Source organism: Pempheris klunzingeri, chromosome 8 (assembly GCF_042242105.1).
Source record: "Pempheris klunzingeri isolate RE-2024b chromosome 8, fPemKlu1.hap1, whole genome shotgun sequence".
NCBI classification, from domain to species: Eukaryota; Metazoa; Chordata; class Actinopteri; order Acropomatiformes; family Pempheridae; genus Pempheris; species Pempheris klunzingeri.
Window position 1 is genome coordinate 14,458,162 of NC_092019.1, and position 27,484 is coordinate 14,485,645.

General features: G+C 41.9%; 5 protein-coding genes across 7 annotated transcripts in view; all 5 read right to left on the reverse strand.

The window, feature by feature from the left end:
• Positions 1-375: 375 nt before the first annotated feature.
• Positions 376-4,519, reverse strand: smpd5 (sphingomyelin phosphodiesterase 5). The gene is made up of 8 exons (XM_070835364.1): positions 4,346-4,519; positions 2,050-3,267; positions 1,827-1,902; positions 1,567-1,707; positions 1,366-1,455; positions 1,205-1,268; positions 945-1,104; positions 376-711 (listed from the first exon to the last, which is right to left on the reverse strand). The coding sequence occupies exons 2-8, from the start codon at positions 3,166-3,168 to the stop codon at positions 604-606; spliced, it is 1,758 nt and encodes a 585-aa protein (XP_070691465.1). The 5' UTR covers positions 3,169-3,267; positions 4,346-4,519; the 3' UTR covers positions 376-603.
• A 520-nt stretch (positions 4,520-5,039) lies between these two features.
• Positions 5,040-7,708, reverse strand: LOC139204835 (speriolin-like protein). The gene is made up of 4 exons (XM_070834848.1): positions 7,549-7,708; positions 6,305-6,511; positions 6,078-6,202; positions 5,040-5,980 (listed from the first exon to the last, which is right to left on the reverse strand). Exons 1-4 carry the CDS (start codon positions 7,706-7,708, stop codon positions 5,648-5,650), a joined length of 825 nt encoding a protein of 274 aa, XP_070690949.1. The 3' UTR covers positions 5,040-5,647.
• Positions 7,709-7,861: 153 nt separating this feature from the next.
• Positions 7,862-12,754, reverse strand: grinab (glutamate receptor, ionotropic, N-methyl D-aspartate-associated protein 1b (glutamate binding)). 3 transcript variants are annotated; one of them, XM_070835686.1, is made up of 8 exons: positions 12,630-12,754; positions 11,711-11,995; positions 11,381-11,647; positions 11,194-11,297; positions 10,745-10,945; positions 10,295-10,423; positions 10,050-10,193; positions 7,862-8,788 (listed from the first exon to the last, which is right to left on the reverse strand). In XM_070835686.1, the coding sequence occupies exons 2-8, from the start codon at positions 11,964-11,966 to the stop codon at positions 8,636-8,638; spliced, it is 1,254 nt and encodes a 417-aa protein (XP_070691787.1). In that variant the 5' UTR covers positions 11,967-11,995; positions 12,630-12,754; the 3' UTR covers positions 7,862-8,635. The 3 variants fall into 3 exon arrangements, with proteins under 3 accessions (XP_070691787.1, XP_070691788.1, XP_070691786.1); XM_070835687.1 differs by having other exon boundaries at positions 11,381-11,608; positions 12,625-12,754; XM_070835685.1 differs by having other exon boundaries at positions 12,625-12,754.
• Positions 12,755-13,725: 971 nt separating this feature from the next.
• On the reverse strand, positions 13,726-19,703 carry rbm24b (RNA binding motif protein 24b). The gene is made up of 4 exons (XM_070836202.1): positions 19,405-19,703; positions 18,914-19,037; positions 18,551-18,605; positions 13,726-15,839 (listed from the first exon to the last, which is right to left on the reverse strand). Exons 1-4 carry the CDS (start codon positions 19,573-19,575, stop codon positions 15,476-15,478), a joined length of 714 nt encoding a protein of 237 aa, XP_070692303.1. The 5' UTR covers positions 19,576-19,703; the 3' UTR covers positions 13,726-15,475.
• Positions 19,704-21,589: 1,886 nt separating this feature from the next.
• The window catches only part of kif13a (kinesin family member 13A), a 39,576-nt gene continuing 33,681 nt past the window's right edge, over positions 21,590-27,484 (reverse strand). The window contains exons 33-39 of the mRNA XM_070836201.1: positions 27,224-27,376; positions 27,053-27,121; positions 26,891-26,941; positions 26,457-26,544; positions 26,199-26,350; positions 23,629-24,757; positions 21,590-23,166 (exon numbers count right to left, since the gene is read on the reverse strand). Of these exons, the coding sequence (XP_070692302.1) occupies positions 23,033-23,166; positions 23,629-24,757; positions 26,199-26,350; positions 26,457-26,544; positions 26,891-26,941; positions 27,053-27,121; positions 27,224-27,376 (1,776 nt within the window). The 3' untranslated portion in view covers positions 21,590-23,032. The remainder of the gene's footprint in view (positions 23,167-23,628; positions 24,758-26,198; positions 26,351-26,456; positions 26,545-26,890; positions 26,942-27,052; positions 27,122-27,223; positions 27,377-27,484) is intronic.

Consider the following 27,484-nt stretch of genomic DNA (forward strand, 5'->3'; position numbering starts at 1 on the left):
CAGGCCACAAAGGGAACTCATCCCAGAATTTTAAATAACCTGTATACAGTATACCTCATATCACAAGCAAGGGTTATCAATTGCCTTTTGATTAAGACTTTTCTTTAGCCTGGTGATACTACTTTAAATCTCAAAAACAAAACGTCAGTATCAATTTTAAAGCTCTAATTTAGTTGCACATGCTTGATATTCGCTAGTGATGAATGCAGGATGGTTGCATGTGGTAAATGACTTCTGCTGTGTCACTACACCAAATGGACAAAGTGAAATTATGCAGCTCATAATTGATGGCAAATAAAAGACAAAAGACATGGTGTAAAATAATTTTTTTAAATTTCTGTAGGAAAAAAATTTGAATGAAAAATCCTACAAATATATTGTTTTACAAAATCAATGCTGCTGCTGTGAGCACGCCTTAATGTATAAAATTGTAAACATTATAAAATTTCAATAACTCCATATAAATTCCTGAGGTTCAATCTCATTTGTCAGTCCAAAGTCCTTGAAAACATACATTCAAATATGTAAACAAAACATAATTGTGCTTGTATAGATTAATGTACATTTTTGTATAGTTTGTTCCCTTTGCTTGAACACGAATCCTTATTCGTCAGCACAATCCGAGTCCAGGATTACATTCAACCTCAAGCCCACAGGAATGTGGTCCGTAAGTCCAGCCAGCTGCGTTACAAAGGTCACCTCTTCAATTTCCTGGATGGACACATAGAGAGTGTGTGGGTTTTTTTTATTATGCTTTATGTGGGATTACTTGTATTCTAAGACTTTTTCTACAAGAACTGGCTGTCAGTAGTTTTGCCATATGCAAATGCTTCATGAATTATTTGTGGCATCTAAAAGTGTTATGTAACTTCAAGGAGACAGAAGCAACAGAGAGGGAAAACGACAGAGTAGAGGAACAAGTTAAAACACACAGGGACACGTACAGTTCGACAATGCTTTGAAATGGAGCTTTCGCGGTACAGGATGTAGTCGATCCGACGTCCGACCCACGGCTGGCCACTCTCAGGGTAAACTAACGGGCAGTCATCTGCAGGAACAGGAGGAGAGATGTACTGCCTTCTCAGCTCCTCTCTCTCCAGAGTTCTGCACAGAGAGAAGACAAATCAGCAGTGAGTGAGGAGTTGTGGCCATTCTCACATTAGTAGTGCTGTATTACAGAGGCTTAAAAAGTGGAACTGACTACCTTTGAAGATTTTCTGGGGTGTTTACGTCCTCTTCATACAATGTGGGCTGCTCCAGCAGAGTACCTTTAAATCAAACCAATTACACACCAAATGAATTGTCTCAATTTGTCTTGTATGTTTGCTATATTTTTGTAGTATAATGGTATAAAATGGTATGCACCAATGACCCAGGGTTTCTCTTTTCGAGGCCCTGCCCTGCATGGATCTCTGTATTCTTCAAACACACAGTGATTCTGTTCCAGGGCGTCATCTAAACAAACAGAAAAACATGTATAAATACTAAAAAAAAGTTTTGGTTGAGATGGTCTCAGAAAAGGTTTATATTATATAATAGAAGAATAAAAAATGGTCAGAGACACACCAGGTGAGCAGTTGTCAAAGTTGAAATCTCCACAGAGCACATCAAAAACAACGTCCTCATCAGGCTGTCTGTTGGCAGCTTGAAAATCACCGATCCACTTGGTTACCATGTTCAACTGCTCACAGCGAATTTCCCCTTCACCTGGTTGAAGAAAACACACATCAGCTATCACAGGCCTAGCATGTCCTTGTAAAAAAAAAAGGAAAAAAAGCCCAATTTCTAATTAATCTGAGGAGGCCAGATGAGAACATTTGACTTGCCCTCTGGCGCATGAAGATGTATGCAGTTAAAATAGCCGACCGCTTTCTTCTGTTTCTGATTCTGCCCGATTAGCACCTGGGAAATTCAAAAACATCAGCACACCACATTTCCACTGTGTTCATTCATACTGTGACAAAAGCAATTATTACGAATTCTGCAACACAAAACAGATGACCAACCGATAACTGATACCAGCTTAATAGATGATAATAAGAGAGGCACCTTAGCAGAAAGGAGGCCCTTGGCAGCCAGCGCGTCTTCTCCACGGCTGTTGGGGAAGCAGTGGTACTGGGCCTGGAGCACAGGGAATCTGCTAGCTACGAACAGGCCACTGTTGAAAAACTTGAAAGAGGAACAGCCGCATGGCGGCTGGCAAGCATACACACCAATATCATACAGTATGTGTCCAAACACGGGTTTTAGTTCTTGAGTAAGCTTCTGTGCTGCCCTCTTATCAAACACCTCTTCTAGACACAGTATGTCCACATTGGCTGGAAACAGTGACGATACTTCCCAGGGGACATTGTCCTGCTGGCGGAGACCCTGGGAGAGCAAAGCTCGGGGAGCACTGCGGTGACCTGCTCGGTCCTGCTGGTTGGAGTTCTGATTGGAATTACAAAAGGAAGAGGGTGACTCAGTCGAGGGCTCTTCTGTATCATCACAGGGCACACAGACCACATGACTATTGGATGCTGGGATTGAAACATGTCCATCAGAGTCTGAATGTCTCACTGGGGGCTGAGGCTGTCTATCAGTAGCCCCATATGAAGATGAGTTAACTGGGGGGAGTATGCTGTTGGAGGGGCTGAGAGTCCCACAGCTGCTGGGGGAGTCAACAAAGATGCGAATATGGGGTCGACACACACCTTGCACAATGCGCTGACCAATGGCGGCCGCCCTGCGTTGGGTGTGCCCCAAGTTGTTGAAACGAGCCAGGCTGTCAGGCAATAGACACAGGTTGGCTGTGGCAAATCCAAACGATGCCTTTCCTGACAGCTCAAAGCAGTTTTGCGTCTCCTTCTCTGCTGAGGATGGTGCCTGTCTATGGTAGCAAAAGGGCCTGCGGCAGGCCTGAAGAGGTGCCCAGAGCAGAAAACCCAGGAAGGCCAAGGGGGCTGTAGCAAGAAAAAGAATGAAGAAAATAATGGAGCCGAAGAAAACCTTCAGGGGGTGGAGGTAGCATTCCTGCTCCAGTCGCTGGGTTTGCTCCAGGGTGGTGGACTTGCACACAGCAATGAGGCGATCAAGAAACCAGAAACATGGCAGGATGAATGCCCATCCAACAGCATGAATGCCTGCAACAAACCCATTAGGAAATGGAGATGCCCGTAGCAGGGCCATGCCTCAGCTCCTTCTCTATGCAGCAGTCTGGATGAACATCGGGACTTCCCGTTTTCTCATTCCTGTGAGAAGTCTCACCTTCATGGGCTCCACCAGACACTAAGACAGGAGAAATAAAAATGTAAATATTGTGTCATGTCATGTTATGGCATGGCTCTCCTCTTGCATACGCATAACCATTTACAACATGGGTTCTCAGGAATAACTGGCACACACTGACTTCATGCCCAGACATGCTGATGTGGAAAACATGAAGCAACTGACAGTCGTACTGACACGAGTGTAACACAGTCAGATGCAGAGGGAAGATCAGACGGGCTTACTGTGCGCTTATGCAACGCATCATGAACACTTTTAAGGAGGCAAAGAGGAAAACATGGCATAAACAGCCTTTAATCCAGCTGTCACCATCTGCACAGTGTTGCGAAGCACTGGTGATATGTGATGCCTGTCTGACCACCACACCCTTGTGTGTGTTTACACAGTCTAAAGTCATTGGGTGTGTCAAAGTCTAAGTCTAAAACCTAATCTCAAGATCATATATATATTTTTTTAATTTCTTGAATATAATAGATTTACAACGTGCGATACAATGACATCTATTCGAGAAGTCTGAATACTATATTACTGTGAGCATTTAATGTAAACGCTGTTTTGGTGTGTATTTGCCCATTAACGTGAGTATGTTGAGTTCAAGCGTTCCCTCCTATCGCAGACTGTGGGATCTCACTTTAGGCTATAGCTGGATAAAACGGGACAGTCATCCATCGAAAACAACCAGTAGGTTGTAAACCTTCTATATAATATAGAAATATAATATAAACCAACACTTAAGTTGGTCAGTTCTGAGTTAAAGGATGCGAGATGTCTGTATAATTGGCTTTGGACACTCATACAGGTAAGATACACTGGTCTCCACGATGGTAGCCCGTGTGAGCAGGTATGCTAAGCTAACAGTTTCACTTAAAAAACGACTCAGAAAGCGCTTCAAACACACATAAACACTGAAGTGCATGGCCACATAACGTTGAAGTATCGTTGAAACTTGTTGTTGAAGTCTCACACTTAATACAAGCTTTAAAATACATTTTATCTGTCGCAAATGAAGGCTGTCACTCGTCCTGTTGCGCAGCTAGCTTAAAACACTCGGTCACCGAAGCAGTCCAGATGGTCTTACCTTAGCACGGAAAGTGGGACAGTCCGCCTGAATGAACCCACTCAGCCAGCGACCTGCTAATGTGCTTATTCAACTACATTCACTTGTTAGGTTGTCCCATCTTCAAAGGGAACCTGGAGTTTCTGTCTTGTAAACACAACACCCCCTCGGTAACTCAAAACCCACCCTGCTCTCCGGTCTCCACCGGCACCGATAAGCCACGCCCCAATGGCGTTGCCATGGTGTCGGGTCCGTCTGCCACGTGACCTTACCTGAGGCGACCTGTTACAGGCTGATAACATCTGATGCATCCATTGATATGATAATCCCTAACCAATCAATATGCACTGATCTCTGGAAATGCTTGGAAAAATTAAACACCAGAAGACGGAAAACTGTGCCACATGTTTAAATATTCCTTTCTTTTTCAGCATTGGTTGATTTATTACTATCAGACTATTACTACAACGCATTGTGCAATTAACCTATACCACATCACCATGGTAGCAATCAAAACACATGTTTATATTTTTGTTTCTGTTTTGGCTGAATGTTCTTTATTTCTTCACAATAGCTTGTAACTTAATTTAAGTATTTGTCCAATGTCCTGTGTGACAAGAATAAAACATAAAGTACACAAGCTATTGTCCAGCCTAAACTAACATTACTGCAGAATAAATTAGTGAGTAATGAGGATTATCTCACCTATGAAACAATTAAATACTGTAGCCAGAGAATGGGAGGGCCATCTCTTGATGATAGCTTTTAGCCCTTCAACTCATATTACTCCAACGCTTAGACTTTAGATTTTACTCAAATAAAGGTCCATAATAGACTGGTTCCAGACCTCTGAATTGCTCTTGCTCAGCTTTAAACTAAATAGCGGTCAAATTTGATTCTCAGGGTCAGTCCGTGATAAACTCACTCATGACGCCGTATCTCATGATCCATGATGTGGGACATACAGTACATTCTTTATGCTTAGCAGACATCAGAATATTTAATTAACTACTTCTTCCACAGATTAAGATATTATACCATATAAAATATTGGTTGAAATAACAAACTACTGTTGTACCATTTTTGTTTGTATATGAAATTAGTTTAAAAAGACATAAAACTGAATGTTTTATGTCAATGACTTCGCTAAAGCTGGCTGTTCAGTTTCACCATGCATGCTTGTGAAGTGTATAATATATTTATTTGTGCTATTCTGAGTTCACACAACCATACTCATGTCATCTGTCTTTTATCAGTGTTTATTTTTAATTTATGGATGGCAGATGCTTGCTTGATTTGGTGAATCTTTGGATACAGTCGTGTCTACCAGAGAAGCAGAGGCTTTCTGTCCCTCTCAGCCATGTTGCAGAGGCAGGTGAGCAAAAGCAGCAGGTCCTTCTGAAGTTTTCTTGGTGCCATAGTCATTATCACCTTCCTCAGAAAGTCTGGATCATTGTAGTCCATTGCCATGGTGCTGTGTTCACCGGGCCTCTCCTTCAGGATCCCATAGGTGTTGACAATAAACTCAGTGAAAGGAGGGTGAAGTGTTGTGTTATACCCAAACTGGTTCAACCACTCCATCATGTCAGCATATCTCTGGGTGAGATGAACACGATAGCCTTCGTCTACCTTCCCCGTCAGCATGTGCGTAGTCACCTGCAAGACCGGAGGAAAAGCTTGTGACTTCTTCTGAGTCATATAAGTGAAAAGATCAGTATCTAATGTTTTTCTAAATTAACTCATCCTTTTCTACCTCTGTTATTTTTTCAGGTACATTGAGCAGGGTGAAACCATAAAGCCTCTTATGGCCCTGGAAGACATGGGACAGAACCCTCCTATCCAGCTGGTAGGCGACCTCTCCCAGCAGCCTCTCGGGACCTGCAATGAAATCATTGAAACGACTGAGAAATAAATACGTTTCTTTGTGGCAACAGCACTGTTACTGCTATAAAATGTCTGCATGTCAAAAGCGTCACTCACCTTTGACCCCAAGATCAGCCTGGCAGCTTTGAAACTCTGCCTTCTGATTCGTGTCTGTGTACACTGAGCTTTGGATGAAAGACTTGAAGTCGACGGGGGATGAAGTTCTGTGTTCGTGTTTGGCTTTTTGCAATTCTTTTCTGAATTGTGTCTCATCAAAGGTGTTTTGGCAGACATTGGATGGCTTTCCTCCAGAGGTTGAGTAAACTGATAAAAGCAAAGTGAAGACATTATTCTTGTCAAGCAGAGCTGATACTTTAAAGACACTCCTCACACCTTGATTATTGCAGCAGCCTCTTTACTTTCCTGAATCTAAAATCATCTATCAGAGAACATATCCTTATTTATCAGTATTTTTAAAAAGGATTTTTCTCTTTATTTTTGTCATCATGTATTACCGTGATTGGTGTATTTTATTTTTATCTATTTAATGTATTTTGTTACTTTTCTGTTCCCCATTTAATCTAAGTTGTTGTTGTAACTTGGGGTTTTAAAAGTGCTTTTACATATCTTTAATGTATTAACAAGATAAAATATCCTATTGATGATTTACAAAAAGAGTTACAGCTAGAGCCATACACACATTGAGGGACATTGTATGAAAAATAGCACAGCTTACACCATTTAAATTCTGCATTACAAACCAAGTTAAAGAAATTCATTTAAAAAGCCTTCACAAAATGACAGTATGATGTGTTGATCTATGTTTTGAAAGAACAGAGAATTAATACATTTAACCTATAATTTCCATAACAATTACTGCTTACTGTGTATTACAATTATTTCTTACTAGACATAATTAATTTGATTATATTCTTATAAGTAAATATCAAAAAATTCTTCCCTGGATTTCAGATTTTTCAGTTTGAAGTCACATGACATGCACTTATACTGGCTTCTACTTTACTGCATGCCACAGATATAGGTAGGTAGACACAAAGATGTGCACAATGCAAATATCACTCTGGGTTAAGATAAGATAAACCTTTATTCATCCCACATTGGGGAAATTTGCAAATTTGCAGCAGCAAAGAACAAGAACAAGAGTGCAAAGACAAGTTAAACAACAGGTGCCTATATAAGTAGAATATAAAATAAAAAACAAAGACAACCAGGACTCCTACACTGACCTCATCTTATTTAGGTTATCAACTGTGTTTTAGTTCATCTTAATTCATTATTTAAGTTGTTGTACCCTAATTTTTTCTCTGCCATCTAGTGGCAGAGAAAAGCACTCACTCTACCTGTTGATCCCTCCAGAGGGTCATGACTGAAGCCCTGCATCTTTGCTCTCAGGTCTATGTTTTCCTGGACGACACTCAGCATCGACTTCAGCTGATCATTTTCCTGCCTGAGCTGTTCATTTCTTGACAGCATGGCAACAACAGTTTTCTCCAGGTCCATCCTGGGGCTCCCAGTTTCACAGCTGAGCCACAAACACCAAAAACTTTCAGGACACCGACAGGATCACAAATCAAATCACAACAGAACAGAGTTCTGTGATGGGATGCGATTCTGTCACGATCCTTTCACCCCATACAAAGGACAGAGATCAAGTTTAGAAAAGAGACTTTATATTTAAGCGTTGTTATTCTTTACATTTCAAATAGCAGCTCAACAAAAATTCCAACTCAAGGTCCACTTACTAGCCTTGTAGAGGGCTTTCAAACATATCACACAGACTTCACCAAGCTGATGTAGTTTGCTCGGTTGTCATGGTGATGGATTTGTTGAAATATAAGTTCAGCAGCTGTTATGATTTAATTATGTTAGTACTGACCCTGGAAATAGTAGCTCGACAAAAAACCTAACTCAAGGTTCACTTACTAGCTTTTTTTTCCCCAGAGGTTTAATAGTGTCTTCGGCCACTAAAGAGGCAAAGCAGAGATGGGAAGGATTAGAAGTCCCAAAAATTTAGTGGGTGAACTCACCTCTACTGAGCTGCATATCAACAGACTGATCTCCATGAGAACTGATCAAACTCCATCTACTGATGAAGTCTGTAAGGTACAGTTGAAAACCCCGGAAAAAGCTCTTGTCAAAGATGGTCATAGCTTTCCACCATTTGATGATTTTGTACAGCATCAAAATAACATTTTGCAAAACAGGTCATATACCTCAGAAAACTTTAAGAAAACCCCCAACTACAACATAGACAACATATTTATATTATCATAGAAAATAACATACATTGGGTGAGGAAAAAGATGAAGTGAATGTGATCAATGCGCACTACAAGATCAAAATAAAAATCAAGATTATGGGAACTCACTTCTAGACATGAACTCAAAACAATTTTCTGTCAGAAATGCCGTCTGTTGTTCTTCCTGCTCAGCTTCCCCTTGCTCTTCCAAAGATAGCAAGAATATAGAGAAAGATGTTGATGATATCTGTGTACAGGTTAAGAGCTGCAAAGACGTATTCCTCTGGGCTCAGGGACAGTTCCTTGTTGCCAAGCAGCAGCTGCGTGTCCACTGCCAAGAACTGTAACATAGACGATATCCACCATGGGTCAAACATTTGTCTTTTTTTTTTTTTTTTTTTTATTTGTGAAACATGAACTCAAATGATGAGTTGGCTAACCCAAATAATAATAATTAAAAAAAACACATTTTCTCACTTACCTCTAGTGGAATACACCTATGAAAATAAGTTTGGTTGCCATATAATTCATAACTGAGTTTCATTATTATTCATCATGCCCGCCGCCATCATTAATGCAGTTCCATCTGGCTGGAAAACCACAGTGAACTCAACACTTGTACACTCGCTTCTTCAGTGAGTGTACAAGTATGGTCACTCCAGAGGTGTACATCACCCACAGTGCATTGCAATTATGCATGTTTTTGCATCCTTACTGGACAGTTTTGGATGAATGTGTACAAGGTTTAATTTAAATCTTCCCTGCTGCTCCGCCCACTTTCCTCTGCTGTTTTGTGTTACCAACGCCTGCGGGCTAAGTGAATGAGGGGAAGTGGAACTTCTAATATCCTCGCTAGTACAGAGAGACAGGAAACTTGAAGACAGAGAGGGGAGCGACATTTAACAAATATCTCTCAACAGGGAACCGAATACAGGATGTTGTGGTTTGGTAGAAATGACTTGAAAACTGTTGACAGCATGTTTGTGGATTTTTCAGATTAATAGGTCACAATGTTTTTAAAATGTAGAGTTTCAATGCCGCCTGCTGTGCTGTGGTCAAACTAGCAACTCTCCACAGACTACCTTTAAGGCATCTGAAAAACACCCCAATGGGGCATCATAATCCCCTTCCAGTGTCATGATGAATGCTACATAAATGTAAAACACTAATTCACAGGCCAGTCAGTGCCATTTATGTAGCAGCTTTTTACTGACAGATTTTAGGCTATTTAGTTTGACTTTGACCTCAACTTCCACAAGGTTACTAAATGCTACAAAGCAGTGCCTAAAAGGTATCATAGATTTTTTGTTAAAAATGAAAACATTCCTGTAATACTTTCATGAAACTATGGCCATTTCAAGCTGATAATTTGCCTTTAATCTATAGCATTTAAAATATATTTCAAAAAGGAGAAAAACGTGTCAAAATGCATAATCTCAGTTTTCTTAAATCAGACCAGGGGTTAGATTTAATGCTACTCATGCTTCCCTCCTTTACTGCATGGGTCTCAGAATCACTTTTAACAAGTCCAATACTGATTATTACCACCATCATCATCATATACAGAAAAGCTGGATAATAATTTTTCATCCAAGGACTTACGCAGGTGAAGAGCAGAGCACCCAGTCCAGCATACACAATGTGCAGAATCCTGTCACGGATGAAGATGCAGAGCAGTCCGAAGATGATCAGGACAATCAAACAGACGAAAAGCACACCGTAACAGGAAGTGAAGTCGTACTTGGTCTGTGGGAGGAGGCCAGTTGTGAAATTAAGGTTACATCACACCAGAGGAAGATTGAAATACACGACTTACAAACAAGAGGCAGGGACTGCCGGATACAAACCTGCAGGGAGAAGATGACCACTGTGAAGCACACGACTGCTGTGATGCCTACTGCCATGACCACTGAGTCTGTGTCATGAAAGCTGGCAATCATTCCCACCATGTAGGACAAGCTGAGAGTCAGGACGGACTGAAAACAAGAAGCACAAATACATCATCACATTACAGTTAGAACCATGATTTGTGAGCCTCAATCTAAAACTTTTAAGAATAAGGAAGTCTTATATTGGAACTGTAGGCTGAAATCTTTATAGGTACAAAATGTCATCTCATCTCCCACTTAACCACATCAGAATACACTGTTTATCCAGTCCAAGTAAGACAACACAGTTCAGAAAAGATAGATCAGAAAAACTACATGATGATGACTCAATAGCCCCAATCGGAGAACAAAGGCACTTCCTGTAACTCCGCCACAGTCAATTTCCACTTTTGAAAAAATAAGGCTTACCAATGCAACCAGGTTCCAAGGATGCCTTCGGCGAAGGTTTCCACAGCAGCTGATCACGCAAACCGAGGTTAAGAACACTACATAGGACACCAAGTAGGTCCAGGTGTTCACCATGACAAACTGCTTGATTTCATCCACAAAGGTGAAAACAGCCACAAAGGCAAATGTCACCATCAGCTGAGCGGTCAGTACCAAGAACACCTGGAAGGAAGAGCAGGTTACTAGACAGCAGACACAGATGATATTGTTAACAGACCACATCTCTCTCTCTCTCTCTCTTTTTTTTTTTAGATGGATCTTGTATCGGACTATATAATTAACTCCACCAAGGAGGCTATGTTTTAGCTTGTCAGGACGGGTCATGTCAAAAACTTTTTTTTGCAAATTCCAGGACTTTAAAAGTTTCTCGTCATATCAATTTCTTTTCTTCAACCACCCTGTCTCCTTACCTTTCGAATAAAAGCTCTTCTTATGCTCTTGTTATCCAATCCAAAATCAAAGTCTTGATTCTCATGAAAGGGCGGCGGATCCTCGCTGTTGCCATAACCGTTATCTGAAGTCAACCAGAAATATCAAATTGAGTCAATTACGAATATGATTTCACATTTCAAAAAATGCCATTTTAAAGATATTAACCATTGAAGTTGTCGTTAAAGCCCTGGCCTGGTGGAGAATATGGGGAAGAAGAGGGGTTGGTGCTATATCCTGAGCCACCTTGAGGGTTCATGGGCACCCCGAAAGCTCCAACAGCAGCAGGTCCAAAAACAGTCGGTGGAGGGTAAGGGAGACCACCAGGAGCACCCGGTCCAAATGCAGCCGGTGGAAGGTAAGGGAGACCATCAGGAGCACCCGTTCCAAAAGCAGCTGGTGGAGAGTAAGGGGGAGCACCCGTTCCAAAAGCAGCTGGTGGAGAGTAAGGGGGAGCACCTGGACCAAAAGCAGCTGGTGGAGAGTAAGGGGGAGCACCCGGTGGAGGGTAAGGGAGACCACCAGGAGCACCCGGGCCAAAAGCAGCCGGTGGAGAGTAAGGGAGACCACCAGGAGCATCCGGTCCAAAGGTAGCCGGTGGGGGGTAAGGGAGACCACCAGGAGCATTGCCTCCGAACATGTTTGGGCCAGACATATTCATGTCAAATCCAGCAGGCACCGCTGGCTGCCCGGGAAGCGAGGGCGAACAGAGCCTCCCCTCCACGGGAGTGTACTCGGGCTTCTCGGTGGCCATCTCCGACTGAGATCGGGAGCAGAGACCGGCTGGATTATTGGGATAGTAGAAAAATAAAAATCAGAGGTCAGACGGCAGGTTACTAGGGCAAAATAAGCAGCACTTGTTTAAATGATGACAGATGCACTCAGTGAACTCCACAGCGAGATGCGCTTTGACGTCACGGGGATCACGTGACGACGCTGACTTCCGGTAAATATCATAATTGATAAGCGTTGATCGACAACGTAATATAAACAGTCAATGAAGCTAAATGCTTTTATATGAATACGCTTCCCGGCTTTCTACGACTAGACCGCTAACTAAAGCGAGGGTTTCACAAAGGTTTGGGCGTCGTGATACAAATGAATAGTATTTCAATGCTTTTCACGGAGACTCCCGAGGTTTAACTGCTACATTTACTGTTAGGCCACAGATTCCATTTTCAGTCAAGACACGAACATTTAGCCCACGTATGTCGAAGCTAGCAAGAGTTAAAGGAGCCTATTTATGTAATAAATCGATAAAGATTGAGTTAGAGTGTTCTTCTTCAATCGTACAAGACAATATGGCCACGTTTTTTTCACCAAACAATAACGCTGGCCAGTCCGGTTTGACAACGGGAGAGGCTACAAAGATCAACAAAGTTAGAAAGTTAAAGTCTTTTAAAGCTACTCACCTTACCCACAATCAATGCTTCAGTCCCAGGCGGCTTCCTCTAAAACTATTCGGTGTGTAGTCGCAGGTTATTAAGTCCTGCTTTGACGTTTTTCTTCTGTTGTTTCACTTCCAGTAAACGTCGTCACCGCCCCCAGGATGCGGAATGCTGCCTTCACGTACATGGGTGACAGAAAGAAGATGAAACTGTAGAGGTGGGGGTGAGGTAGTTGTCTACGGCATGACAGCGACTACTTTATCCGACAGCTCACCGCTGTGTGTGATTACAGAGTACAGAGTAATGTGCACTAAAAAGATAGCCCTGTATCCGCTACATTTGAGTCCACTTATATTGAACGACGTTTTTGACTGACGCAAGACATCCACGTTTGCTTGGTTTTCAGGCATCTCCGTATTATTTAGCATCAATTCGAATATATTTTTCAGAAAAAATCTTTCTCGGTCCTATTTGCGACTGAAGTGGTGCTTTTTTTTTTTTTTTTACAAGCAGAATACACATAATCGTGATAACTCCGATATGACATGAACGCGGCATCAAACCGTGTGTGATTGATCTTGTCTGCTTGAAACACCCATTAAAAATCGAAAGCGAAATGCTTAAAACATGTGAGAAAGAGTCATACCTGAAAGCAAAGAGATCAGGGAGGATAAGATCTTAGCTGCAAAATGTTATGCAAGAAGGAACCAGTAGGTGTCAGGAGAAGCTGGGAGGGGGGCATGGAAGACACCAATGCTTTCATAGGACCCAACTCTCTCTCTTGATTTTCCAGTCCCTGTATCTGCCTGCCTGCTTCCCTGTCACACCCAAGGCCACAGCAATAAGTTTCTCTAGAGCTGTGTAGAAAGTGTGCGGGACTGTTGTGAAGGATGGAAACAGGTGAACAAAACAGGGGATGGATTGTAGGGTCTCAAACCATCAAAGGTCCCAGAGCTGTGGATGCATTTCAGATGTTTGGACCTCCTCAGCTAAAGGGGAGCTGGTGTATGGTTGTATGAAACAGCATTTAAAATGTCAATGTATTAGGATTTCTATGTAGATGTTGTAAAAAAAAAAAAAGTCTCACACTGTATCTTAGTGATCTAAGAGTTTTTTTTAATGCATTTGTCAGCATGATAAAACAGCATATTTCACTTGCTTCATTGCTTGAGCAATGTGGGAAGGGCGACTTCACCTACTTACTATTTTGGAGTTGCAGCAGGCCGGATTCATGTTACATTCACATCTGTGATTCATGATGTAAACAGAGGAATGCATCAAGCTGTGTCTGAGTGTACACTGATTTCCAGAAATGTATCCATTATTAGTTGACACAGGTTTCCTGGGATGCTAAATGCTTTTTGCCACTTGGGTCTCTGTCTCTGTTTGAAATTGTTTACAGAATTGCTCTAGTTCTTGCTGAGAGATGTTAATAAAAGCCAAACAGACTGTATGACTATGATAGCAAAGGTTCACATCACAGTGGGACCAACGACATTGCAGTGGCACTCAGACAGCACACACAATAACTGAACTGTACCCATTTGTTATTTTGCCATCTGTTACAGTTTGTGACCATCACGTGACATGATTTCATGAAACGCATTAAAGGCTGTGAGCAAAACCAACATAACACAGAAGAATAAAAACAAGTTGAAGGTAAATTTCCTTTTATTTCACATATTAAATGTTTTCATTATTTTGAGTCATGCATTACAAAATGCAAGGTGAAATAGGTGATACCCTTGCATTAGAAAACATTTAATGTCTACTGACATCAAATGTAAAAAAAAAAGAAAGAAAAAGTTACTGTCCTTTATCAAACTGGTCAAGTATAAAAAGCGACATTAAAGAATTAAGAATCCAGGCTATTTGAGACAACAACATTAAATCTACAGGAAACAGAACAAGTGTTAGACTTATTGCTACCTTTGCACTCATATTTTGTTCTTTACAGACAGTGTATTGCTTTGTTAAGCCAAGTTTAAACATCCACCATGTGCTTTTGATCATTATGCAGAAGCACATGTGGACATGTTCTGTAGGCTTCATACTAACATGAACACAAAATAAAGGGTTTATTACTGTAAGGCTCCATAATAAATACATAAATAGCATAATTTAAAAAGGCACATTATGAAACAGTTTGTCAAGATTCACATTCAACAATTTTCTCCCCTTTTGCTGAGCTTACTTTAGGTGCAATTTAAAGTGGAGAAAGGTGAGTGCTTTTACCAGCTTCAGCTGTCACGTCAGCATTTTGTCTATCAAGGAAATAGATTTTAAAAGGGAACTAATTGAGGGTGTCTAATCTATCTCACTTCAAACAGTTATACAAAAAGAGGACAATCCTACCAAAACACTGACTTCTATATCAATGTTTGCATAGCTTTACCAAACAAAATACTGGTCCAAAACTATGAAATACTGAAAACTGCATGATGACAAAACATACTGTTCTCGTAATGTATGTATGCAAGTGTTTCGGTTAGTTTTCAAAGAAGTGGGGAAGAAACCTGATCATAAGACATGAATGCACTTGGAAATTTTATATAAATTCCACTGCAGTATATATACAATTTTCAGCAATGGTCTACTTCAATTAACATTAAATATTTTCCTGCTGAATAAATATTAAATATTCATATATATTCAATTGTGACAAAATACTGATCTCGCTTGAATAAAATATACAGTAGTTCCTCCTTTGTCTCCACATTTTTGTTGATTTTCTTCAGGCTCTTTGGTACAAAGACAAAACCTAGGACTGACAACCGTTATTCAGCCGCCACGGCCTTCCCCCTCACAAATAGGCCTTCTTCATGGGAGGGAGTGACCTCCTCTGCTCTCCAACTTTAAGGTGGTTTTCATGGTTTTACTGCATGCGATCCGTCTGGAGCTGCTGAGGTTGGTACTGGCTGAAAGCGGCAGCAGCAGCGGCAGCAGCCCCTGGGGTGGCAGCAGTGGCGAGCGGCTGTTGGACAGTGTACCCGTACCCTGCTGTAGTCATGTAGCTTGTTGGTGCTGGTGAGGCTGCGTACGGATACTGCTCATACGCAGCAGCAGCGGCAGCAGCAGTGGCAGCAGCCGCAGAGTACTGGGCATATGCTGCTCCTGTATAGTCAAGGTATGGGGAAGTGGCAGCGGCAGCTGTTGCTGTAGCAGCAGAGGGTTGTACATGAGGGATCACCACGCTGGGCTGGACGAAGGCCTGAGGGTAGACATAGTGGGCAGGGACTCTGTAGGACACAAAGACACACAGGGTCAAAGCAGAGCCGCAGCCAGTCATCTTGCCAACGCTGAAACTAAATTCTGGAAAAGCAGGCGCCACAAATACTTCAATCCAGTCCTCAGAGCACAGCAAATCCATTCATTAACAACTGAAAAACCCTACCTAGAAATGAAAAGTTAAAGAGCAGCAAAACCACAAAGAAACACAAGCGCAGCTTTTAATTTCAAAAAGCACCTGAATCTGAAACACAGTAAGGCATTAAGAGAAGACACAGCCCAGCTCTGCACCCAATGTTTCACAGAAAACAATATTTGACAAAATGCGAGCTAATCGCACAACACCACAACATATCAAGAAAAGAAGTGGACTTTAATCTGTCCACACACTGTCACACCAACACCACACATACAGGCATGCCCACACATGTTAATAGGTCCAACAAATAGGGCAAAAAGAGGCTTTGGTTTCTGGAGCAGCTAATAAATGCAATATATTGCAATGCAGTGAATTCATCATATCGTATCTTATCAAGTGAGTGCTGGTTGTATTAGGTTCTGCAGAGACCCTGTTTTTTTTATTTTTTTTTTTATTTGTTTGTTTGAAAAAGAAATTTAAATTAAACAAATGGTGTAAGAGCAGGAGATCTCCACTGGAAGAGTCTCTATATAGACCTGAGTATAAATAAGAGCCTGAGTAACTGGGTAAATTTGGCCCCGCTTTCAACTTGTACTAAAGTCACCCTCAGTAAATATATTGAGCAGCAGGTGTGAAACTGTTTATATCTGTCCATAGACAAGTGCCCCCTCCCCCTCTTACAGACATACACCCCAACACAAACATACACACGGCAACTTGACTGACAAGGGAGGCTGGAAGCATGCTATTTTTGCTCCCCTTGTCATCTCCAAAGGACAAGCTGATCTTCTCCTTCAGTACCACATGGCAGGGCACTCGTCAACTGTAATGGCTGCCTACGACACTCAACTGTCTCAATGACTTTCCTGACTTCGCTTCAGGTGTCCTGGCTGATCAAAAAGTGTAGCCCTTGTTACAAAGCGGGATGCTAGATCCACACTAATTGTTGCATAACAATCACAGAAAATAATACAGTTCTTGTGTCGAATGTAAGAAATCTAATTACATGTATAATATTCAACTTGGCCAACATGCTGGTATCCTTTCTTTGTGATATGACCTTGTTTTAGTATCAACAGGTCATACGCTGAAAGAACCCAGCTGACTTAAGCCATCTCTATTGAAAGAGATGCGATGGACGTTTTGTGGTCCTGCAAGTCGAGAGCTAAATAAAGGTGCTTTGTAAATCACCAGGACACATGGGTAATCCCCAGCACATAACCGAAAGGCTTCATGGGCACATGGCTCAACCCACCTGTTGTCCACAGCCGAGCGGCCCTGTCTGTGCCATACATTATTAACAGCGCTGCTGAGTGACTCCCATTTTCCATCTGAATTTGAGAGGCCGTGGAGATCACTGTAGCCAACAGCTGCTGCCTAAGAGACCGTCTAAGATCTCTGTCTCCAACCTATAGTCCTGAGAGCATTTGAGTCTGTCTATATATATAAAAAAAAACGTCTGTTTTTGGTTTATTGCCATTATCAGTTAACCTACTTCATGAAACTGTGCTTTTGCGAGTATAGTGGGAGAAATTAAACAAATTGTGCTGTGCTTTTTCTGTGGTGAAATCACTATTTATATTATATTAGCACATTTTAAACTTACTGTTAAAAGACAGGTGGTGGAGTGATAAGAAAAATACAAAACGGGGGATATTTTTGTTTCTTCAGAAAAAAAAGAACTCAATATCATGTACCTGTAGATGTAAGCTACAAGTGAAAGCAATGGGTTAATAAGAGAAAACACAGCATCATGGGTAAGGAAACAGAAAAAGAACTCCCACATGCAAGCCAGTTTTTGTTTTGTTGCAGGGGATCGATTTTTAAAATCACCACATCGGAGTGATCATCAGCCCCCTTTTGACAACAAAACACAATCAACTTGATGTTAACTAGAGACTGGGGGGGAAAAAAATAAACCACAGGCTGAAGCATAAATCAGTCATTAAAAAGGGAAAAGAATCAATACCCCATTACAGAGTTACAGCTCCCTATCAAAACTCACAAAATCTGCACAAAAAAACCTCCTGCACCCCCCACCTCCCCCACTGCAAGTAGAAATAAGCACACAGTTAAGCTGAAAACCACATCATACTGAAAACAAGGCACACACCAATCTATGTACTATTGAAAACTGAAAAAAAAAAACAGAAGACTTCCATGCATCTAGTCACCATTTCAGTTCGTTTGTGTATGTCAGAGTTTACAGGTAACACTTTAGTGCTCTGCCCAATGCAGACTCAGCTATTCCTCAAATCATCATGTCCCTTCATCAGCTATTTTAACCGTTACCGACCCTGTCAGATCAGAGAGAGATAGACAACATGAAGTCAAGTCCTGCAGTGGCTGGGAACACATGTTCACTTCCTTCACAGTCAACGCCAAGCAGAGGAGCACACATCAACACTCACATGTCCTCATTCAGGATTTAATAGGTGGAGGCAATGATAAATGGCATGTTTACAACAACAAAAACAGATTACATAAGATCATAACAGACAGCAGCAGATTTTCTCTTTTTCTTTTTCTTTTTTTCAAACAGGCAGATTTTGTGAAAAGTGTAATTTCTGCAGCTTAACATACCCATAAGGTCTTTGGATGAATGCCGGGTGGATCTGAGGTACACCAAATGCAAATCCTAGAATGAAAATAGACGCTGGTTAAAGTTTTGTTTGAAAAACTGACACTTTTCTAAGGTGATTTTGACATTTGCAAGATTTCCTGCCATTTTTCCAAAGAAAATAACACAACCGAGGACATGTCAGTCTACTGTAAACTTTCATAATCCAGGTTATCAACATGAATATCCACTTATTCTCAGTGTTATCCTTGATTTCTGTCTCCTTCCATCCAAAGTAACTGTTTTAACTTCCCGTGCCTGTATGTAAAGGCTGCCGTCTGTGCACGCCACCTTGATTACTGAAGCTGTGAAATAAAGTCTCTCACCTGGCTGTATGACCCTGGGCTTGGCCCCCAGGTAGGCCAGGTTCACGTTGGCTTTCCTGCCATCTATTATGGGGTTGGGGTCCTTGCAGGCTCGGTCAGCAGAGGCCCGATCTGCCATGGTCACCTAAAGGAAGCAACACATTTACCATTGACCTCATGGGGATTTCTTTCTGTACAGTTTGCTCACAGGTGGCACCCACACCGTATGGATTATATCTCTTTAAGATCTTCTGTTCCATCATAGTTAAGTCAGGCCATATTTGAATAAAGTCAATCCAAAGGTTCAAAGTCTTGATTGTCCAATTCCTGCTACAGTGTCAGCTACAAATGACCCCTTTCTGCCACACAGAGCAGGAAAAAGTACGATCGACTCTTTTCTCAGCCGAAAGGAGCCGATATTGGATCAATTGACCTTATCCCCGACTGTGCACGTGTGCAATTTAGCAATTTAAAAAGTGCCAACTCAAAACTAGCCACAGGTTGTTACTTACAAATCCATAACCTCTGGATTTGCCCGTCTGCCGATCAGTGATGACAACAGCTTCCTCGATGTCTCCAAACACCTCGAAATATTTCCTGAGACTTGAGTCCGTTGTGTGATAAGGAAGACCTCCCACGAAGATCTTGGTGTAGGTGGTGTCTTTCTGTGCCGAGTGCATCATTTGTAGATATGTATTAAAAGTGGTTTCCTGGAAGTTGTGAGGTCAGAGAAAGTAAAGAAAGGCGTTCAGGTTAGTTGGGGCAATGAGTGTGCGGCGCGGAGAAGCAGCCCCCCGGTGATGTGGCTGTGGGTCTGCAGGAGGAGGAGGAGGAGGAGGAAGAGGAGGAGGAGGAGGAGGAGGACACCTGTTAGTTTGTTACGGGAGATTTCCCAGTTGTCAGTGTGTGACACAGATACGTAACTCCACCCAGATCCAGACCACCACGCTGCGCTCAGGGTGCCTACTGCTGCACAGCTGCTAAAACAGTGGCAGGGACACTCTGTGCAAAGGGGCCTGACTGTAGGAAAAACTGAAACTGTCCAAACACAGTTGATGCCTATTATAAAATATAATGATTAAGGCAAGTTTGAGAAGAATTCTTAGGCTCTGAGACTACAGATAGATTGAAGTTATTTTGTTTTAGAAGGAACTCATTAAGGCCCCCTTGAAAGGTTTGATCAGGTGCCAAAGATCTTCTACATTTTTTGAATCTTTAACTTTAAATAATTTATTGTGACTATTTGTTGTGCATTGTTGTTCCCCAAAACAAAGGTCTAAGTTATCTTTATGTGTATGTTTTCGGCCTGAACAGGTCAAATATAAAATGTACAGAATCTAAAAATATTGGAATCAGTGTTTAAAATGCCCATAATGTATTTTTTAATTGCACAATGTAACTCAACCCAGGTTGCTCAAACTTCCCAGACATAAGAAGGACGGAGCCTCAGTGTCCTCAATAGTACCTTTAGATCCTACAAGTTTCTTAGTAGTTCAATACTTTGTTGTATGATAAGGCATTATTGTTTAGTTTTTCTTAAACTGCCTGGATTCAGGGTTCATTTACCAAACGTCATTAAAAGAATAATATCATGAAACTCCCAGCTGCCGATCAACAACTCAGCAGTATCTGTAGCCTAGATGTTGTTATGGTTCAAGTTGTGTCCATGCTTTGGTGAAAAATACACCAGTTCACCTCATGTGGGCACTATAATTAAGTTAAATTAACTTAAGTGTGACATCCAAGCACCCGTGATCTAAATATGACACATCTGTGAAGGACCATGCATTTTGGTTGTGCCAGCAAAACTACACTGATTGGCAGAACTAATGCTCAGTCAAGATTTGATCATCATCAGCATCATTTACAGGGCGCAGCATTTACATGTACATTTACATGTTTGTGTTGTTTACCTGTACGTCAGTCAGCCAGGACAAGCCCCAAAGGACCTTAAATCTGCCAGTGACAGAGAACATTTTGTCCACCAGTGAGAAGCCAGAAAGAGGAGCTAACATCGTCGTTGGCGTCTCATCCTTGAAATGTAGTAAAAAAAATCACACTCCACTGACATTCAAGTTGTGTATAGTGCTTGGCCAAAGCACCACATGGTGACTTTTGCACATTATCTTGTAAAACACAATCCCTTATAACAGAATTCAAAGCTAAATATGCAAAATAGTTACTTTTGAAAATATATGAGCACATAATAAAATTTTAGTAACAGCAAAATCCACTACAGACTTGATATGGACTGATCAATAAGGTCCCATTAGTGTTTAGGATATTTTCTCTTCTAGGAAACTGGCGCATAGTGTGGATAGTTGTTCATATTATGGATACTAAAATGACATATTGCCTACACTGCACCTAAAGAAAGGACAACAAACGTTGAGAGGATCTAGGAATACATCCACTGAGTAAGACATGTAAGATTAAAGCATATCTGGAAAGAAAATATTTTTTTATAAAATCACATACTATTGCATTTTCATAAAGAGAAACTAGACATGTAGTGGAAGAAATCATAGGAAAATGAAAGGAGTGAATACCATGAACACTGTTGTTCCAAGACGTTACGCTGTACTCCCAAAACATACTAAAATAAGCAAACAAGGTTTTCAATGAAAGCTTGAATGAAGAGTCGACACAGCACAATGATTGTAAATGTTCTATTCTAGAACATTTTGTACCAATTAAAACAGTTTGAGATACATTATAAATACAATTCTGTACATTATAATAGTGTAAATACTATGTTCAAATACATTTCTATTTACAACTCCTTATAAGGGAGAGCAGCTTTGTTCTCTTCTTTAAAGTAAGGTCTTGGGTTTGTTTCATTAACTTGAAATTACAGCTTGGATATATAACTATTTCTAGCCAGTTCCACAGTTCACCACTTCCATAAAAAATATAAGTTGATAGGACAACCCTTCTCCATGACTAAACTACTTTTGCACCGTCCTCTGCAACCTGATGCCGTCCGTCGCCCATTCATCCAGTCCTCCATGCAAAAAACAATGCATTATTGAGTACCTTTTAACATGTAGTGTTATATATCAGTCAGTTAACATATAAAATGCAGGTGGACAAAAGGTATTCTAGCAGTCATTCAGTGAGGCTGGATGGCATTTTGAATGCCTCTGGGCATAATGATATACATACACAGGCTTCAGGTCCACACAGTTAGTCAGTTTAAAACTCAGTTACATCGTTGAGTCGTCTGGGGATTATGTGCCTGCCTTTATGGAAACAGGGCATTAAGGCATCAGTATATCCAGGCCTAAGACAAAGCCTAGCTGCCTTGTTCCCCATCTTAAAGTGATGACACATGGTTTCTCAGTCACTTCAGTTAGAAAATATTTGTCCAATATGGAAGACAGTCGGCGAACTCTCCAAGAATCCTTTCCAGTGCAAGCGTTCAATCAGCAACAGTCTCATGCTGGATGGGGATTATTTCCTCCACAGTGTTACAGTACTTCAACAGGTTAATTCAACATGATAACTGCAGTCAAACACTGAAAGTAACTCAGGTTTTGCAGATTTGTCCTCTGTTCAGGGTATGTGGCATTACTCCTAGAGATATGGCACTAAGCTGTACTTGGACACATAGATATACAATGTTTACCTCCACATACATACATTAGAAAAATAACATATCACACATAACAGCAGATATGGAACCGTAGTTCTTTGGTTACCCCTGACAAATCATATTGATGTAAATATCAATGTTTATTAACAGTAGTACATTCTTAAACTTCATATCCCAGATTATTCCACTATGAGCCTCAGGGGAGAATGCATTGTCTTATAAAAATATTATATATAACGTTCAGAAACCAATGTAAGAAAATGTATGTGGGACTCCCAGTTAAAAGTGAAGTTTCCTATCAAAAATATCACCGTATATAAAACTCAGATATGTGCATAGTGATTTTTTCAGTGGACAGTAATTAGGATATACCTTAATTAAATGCACAGGTCAGATATGCTTTAGGAAAGCAGACACGCCTACAGAATACATCAGCTCAGAGACTTAAGTAGAGAAGCCAGCTAGCGTTTCCCCCATGGGCACTGCATCTGAGGACCATGCTCGGGTCCCTGCCGTTCCTCAGAAAGCTGATCCTTCTTTGGGTCCTATCTGATCAAAGTCTGGGGTTCTGTGTCCATAGAGGGCGGTCCTCTGGTGAGACGTGATGGCTTCACAAAAACGCCATGGCCTGGGGGGCAGCGGAAGTACACTCTGCCCTGGACAGTCCCGTTGTGCTTTCCTATGGGAAGATTAATCACAACAGATATGTAGACTAACAAGAACAATGCTAGGATAATTCAACTTTTCTTTCTTGCATAGGCCTCCTGCATTAACTATTATTTGGTTTCTTTGTCAAATAAATCACTATGATCTTGTCTTGAGAATAAAGCACTAACGTACAACATCATCTGAACTGGTACTAGTGTTAACATGGGTCCTGCATCATTACCTGACTTGTAAAAGGGACGGTGTCGGAATTTAAATGGTGTTTATTCCTAAATAAAGCTGCGTCTAACCAAATAGCTTAGATTTGGTTGATAGTTGTTTTTTGCCACATAACATAGAAAAACATTTTTTTAGGATCCCTAAAATGTAGTTATTAGAGACTTTTGACTAAACATATGTCAAGATAAAATGTCCCATAATATGTGTATCTGTCGGGCAAATATATAATCATGAAAGTATTTTTTTTGGCACTCACCCACTGCCATGTCAAGCTTCACACCAATCCAGATCCCCTTGGCAAACTCCACCCCTCCAACATAGTGGACTGTCCCTCTCCTCTTCCCCACCCATACCTGCTCCCCGGGGGCCATCCAATCAGGAAGCTGAGCTACGGGGGTGCTCTCATCTCCGCTGGAATCGCCTGAGGGCTCTGCGCTGCTGGGGTTTGGGCTGGGACAGGGACTCCCGTGGGGCAGATCTCCCTGGGCTGGCTCCTGGATTGGAGGTTCTCCTCCTGATCGTGGAGTCTGGGCAGAGGATGGTGCTGTAGATGAAGGTGAGACTGGGGATGCTGATGCTGGAGATGGAGCTGAGACTTTGTCAGGCACAGATGCTGGGGGTCTGACTGAAGTGCAAACTACAGTTGTGTCAGTGGGGGACACAGCTACACTAACAGAGCCTGTGTTATTTGGACATTTGCATGTAGCAGTTGAAGTGTTTTCAGGAACAGATGTGCTAATAATACAAGTGTCACATGCTTCTTCATTGTCTGGTTTCTTCTGCTGGTTTGTAGAGAACTCCAAACCCTCCTGTTGCCACCCCTCTGTAAACTGTGCCAAGTCACCCTCTCCAGCCCCTTTAAAGTCAGTAAACTCCTGGCTGGCACTGAGAACACAGTTGTGAGGCAGAGAGAATGGTTGCTGCCTGTCTGTGCAATTAGGGATACTGACAGGTGAGGAGGCAGGGTGGGTGCCACCCCCTGCGGGAACACTTTTGGTTTGGGTGCAGCCTCTTCCAGCAGGACAGCCGAGAGGGTCCTGGAGGTCTCTGGAGGTGCAGCTGAGGTGGTCAGAGCTCTCGCTGGCACTGAAAGGCATGTCAGACAGCGTAGCGTTGGAGGCACTGTGTGAAAAGTAGCCACTAGTGCAACTGCTGGCCGTGGGGCTTCGAGGCACCTCTCTCTCTCCACTGCCACCTCCACACCGGCTTCCCTTCAAGTCAGAGCGTGAGGATAGAAACACCTCCTGGCTCTCCAGGGTGGCGTTGTAGATCTCAAAGTTTGCAAAGTCCTCTGGGATGTAAGGCTGGAAGCTGCTGTGGTCCTGAGGACCCTGATCGAGAGTCAGAGTCATATCCACATCCGTTTCCTCTTCTTCAGAGTCCTGCTGATTAAAACAACAACAGGACAAAAGACACATCCCACCAGACGTTATGTCAACTGTAGCCTGTATAGAACATTAGCCTACATAAACACTATTTTTTAAAGTGAATGAGGAAAATGGAAAAATGGGATGATGAAACATGAACATGGTGTATGTATAATGTGGCACATTTTTATTTGTTTAAGGTGTTTGCTGCTGTATCATTGTACTCCATACCATGTGTAGAGTACAATAATACATATTAAAAAGGTGTAATCCTAAAGCAAACTGTGGCAGTGTGTACACGTCTAAGTGCGATACTTACGGCAGTGTGAGCGTGCGTCACATCGGCGTGTCATGAGCAATATGTGTGTATAAACCTCTTACAGTAACCCTCAGAGCGGTGTGTGTGTGTACTGGTGTGTGTAGCACTTACAGCAGTGTGTGGCAGTGTGTGGCTGAGCTGTCTGCTGGTGGGAGTGGTGGTGGAGGTGGGGGTGGAGGTGGATGTGGAAGGCTTGCAGTGGCCCTCGCTGCCTGCCCTAGGCCGGCGCCAGGGACAGGGAGGGGGGAGCAGTGCAGGGCTGTCCACACTTGAGCGCATGCTCTGCGGATGGGTCAGAACAGCATACACTTCACACACACACACACACACAGCATGCATGGAGCTGGGCAGGCCAGTTATACAGTTAGTGCCATGCAGTTTAATATTTCACAAACAACAGTGCTTGAAGTGTCCTGCATTTATTTATTGCACCTACACTTCTTGAGAGCAGTGGGTAGTCAGTCCATATGTTTACAGTCTTTTGACCCTCATTTTCTCATTTCCAAATAGCCCGTAGCAGACACCTAAGCTCTTACTATTTCTTAAGATCTTTAACCCAGACTTTAGCTGTTTAAATACTACTGTTGTCATGCACTTTTGTGGATCATTTTGCCCACCTCTGATTGGCTGATTTGTAAAGTACCTGCACGTCTTTTAGTCCACTTCAAGCACAGATGAAAATAAATATGCAAGGTTAGTTTAAATGGTTGGAGAAGCCAGAAACTAGCTGGAAAAATCCAATGATTGCGAACAAAATCAGACATGAGACCTCACAGCATAGCTTTGTCTAATTTAGTGTTATGGTTATCCACAGTTGAAGTCATGCTCCTGTGAGTCATGCTCTTTTCTTTCAGCAGTGACATAAGCACAGTGGATGGTGCATCATACAACGGCAAAGCCCTTTTCACAATGAAAACTTAAGGCAGCTTTCAACAATTACTTTTTGTCGCTATCGATATATTTCTATTTATTCATCATGTTGTGGAAATGTGATTTGATATGGTAAGTGACATGGTAAAATGTAAAAAAGAGGTTTGACAGAGGATTGACAAGACAAGGATATATGGGATTGAATATATGTTCAATGGGAACAACATTGATGAAACAAGGACATGAATCCTCTAATTTCTTCCTCCATACCTCTTGTCCCAGCAGTGGCCGGGCCTCCAGGGCTTTCTTCACCTTGTTTTCCTCTTTGACAGGCAGCAGTGACTTCAGGAACTTAGGTGGTTGAGGGGAGAGGGCTTTGAAGGGGCTGGAGTTGAAAAACGTGGGGCTGTCTGGAACGACACCTGTGTGGAAAGATTCAGTTGTTATAATGTAGCGACATTACTTCTCACATAGAAGAAAGTAAGGAGACAATGCAGCTGGTACACATTCACCCTCTCTGCAGTTTACCTGGATTCTCCTTGCATTTGATGGGTGTAGTGCAAAACGAGCCCTCCTGGGGATTGCAGATGGTGCTGTCCACATGATCACAGTGGTCCTGGACAATAATAAACTGATTATATTACTCCTCTCTACTATCTATTACTGTCCTGCTGTTTAGTACACTTCAGTCACTTTTAACCATCCACAAGTGCAGGGCTCAAGTGGAGACTCTTAGTGTAACAGCAGGAGATATTCCTTGTAAAATCTTAAAAAGAGTGATTTTCATAATCAAAAGAACAAATAGGACAAGCAGCATTAAGCTAAGAGAGAAGTTATACATTTTGCCAAGACTAGTATAATGATATCATCATAATCAGACACATCCATATTTTTGTGATGACAGAATATATACAAATGTGATCTGCAGTGATTAACATGTTGTTAAGGCAAACCTGACTTACCTTACAGTCTTCATCCTCACAACCAGTCAGGTCTGTCTTACTGCACGAAGACTGGAGAGCAAGAAGGAGAAGGTGTTATCAGTGCCGTGTTATTTCACGACAGTATTGTCAATACGGTTCAGTGAGCAGTGCGGTGAGTGATGTATTCATTACATGCTGTACATTTGGTGTGCTGGTACTCCTTCTTAGGTGTCTCCCCTTAGCAGAGAGTGCTTCCTTCACTGTCACAGCCTTCAGGGAAAACAAACAAGACAGGTGCACCTTTACATGACGCACAAGTGTTTGTTATGTTGTTTGTGTTTCAGTATGACCGTATGCTCGTGTATAAAATACCTGTCGTAGCTTCTCCAGACTGAGGATGTTCTCCACTTCCAGAACACCCCGTGTGTATTTCTCTATGTAGGTCTCTCCGTCCTGAGTCTCCTCGCTGTCCCCGCGAGCAGCCATTAGGGCCAACGTTTCTCTTTCCTCTGGCTCCTCTGAGGCCTGGAAAAGAGAGAGAAGAAATGGGGAAAGGGTGGATGAAGATAATCGTCAAACCGGAATCGGAAAACAGCCTATAGCAGTAGGATAACATATTGTATTTAATCAGTG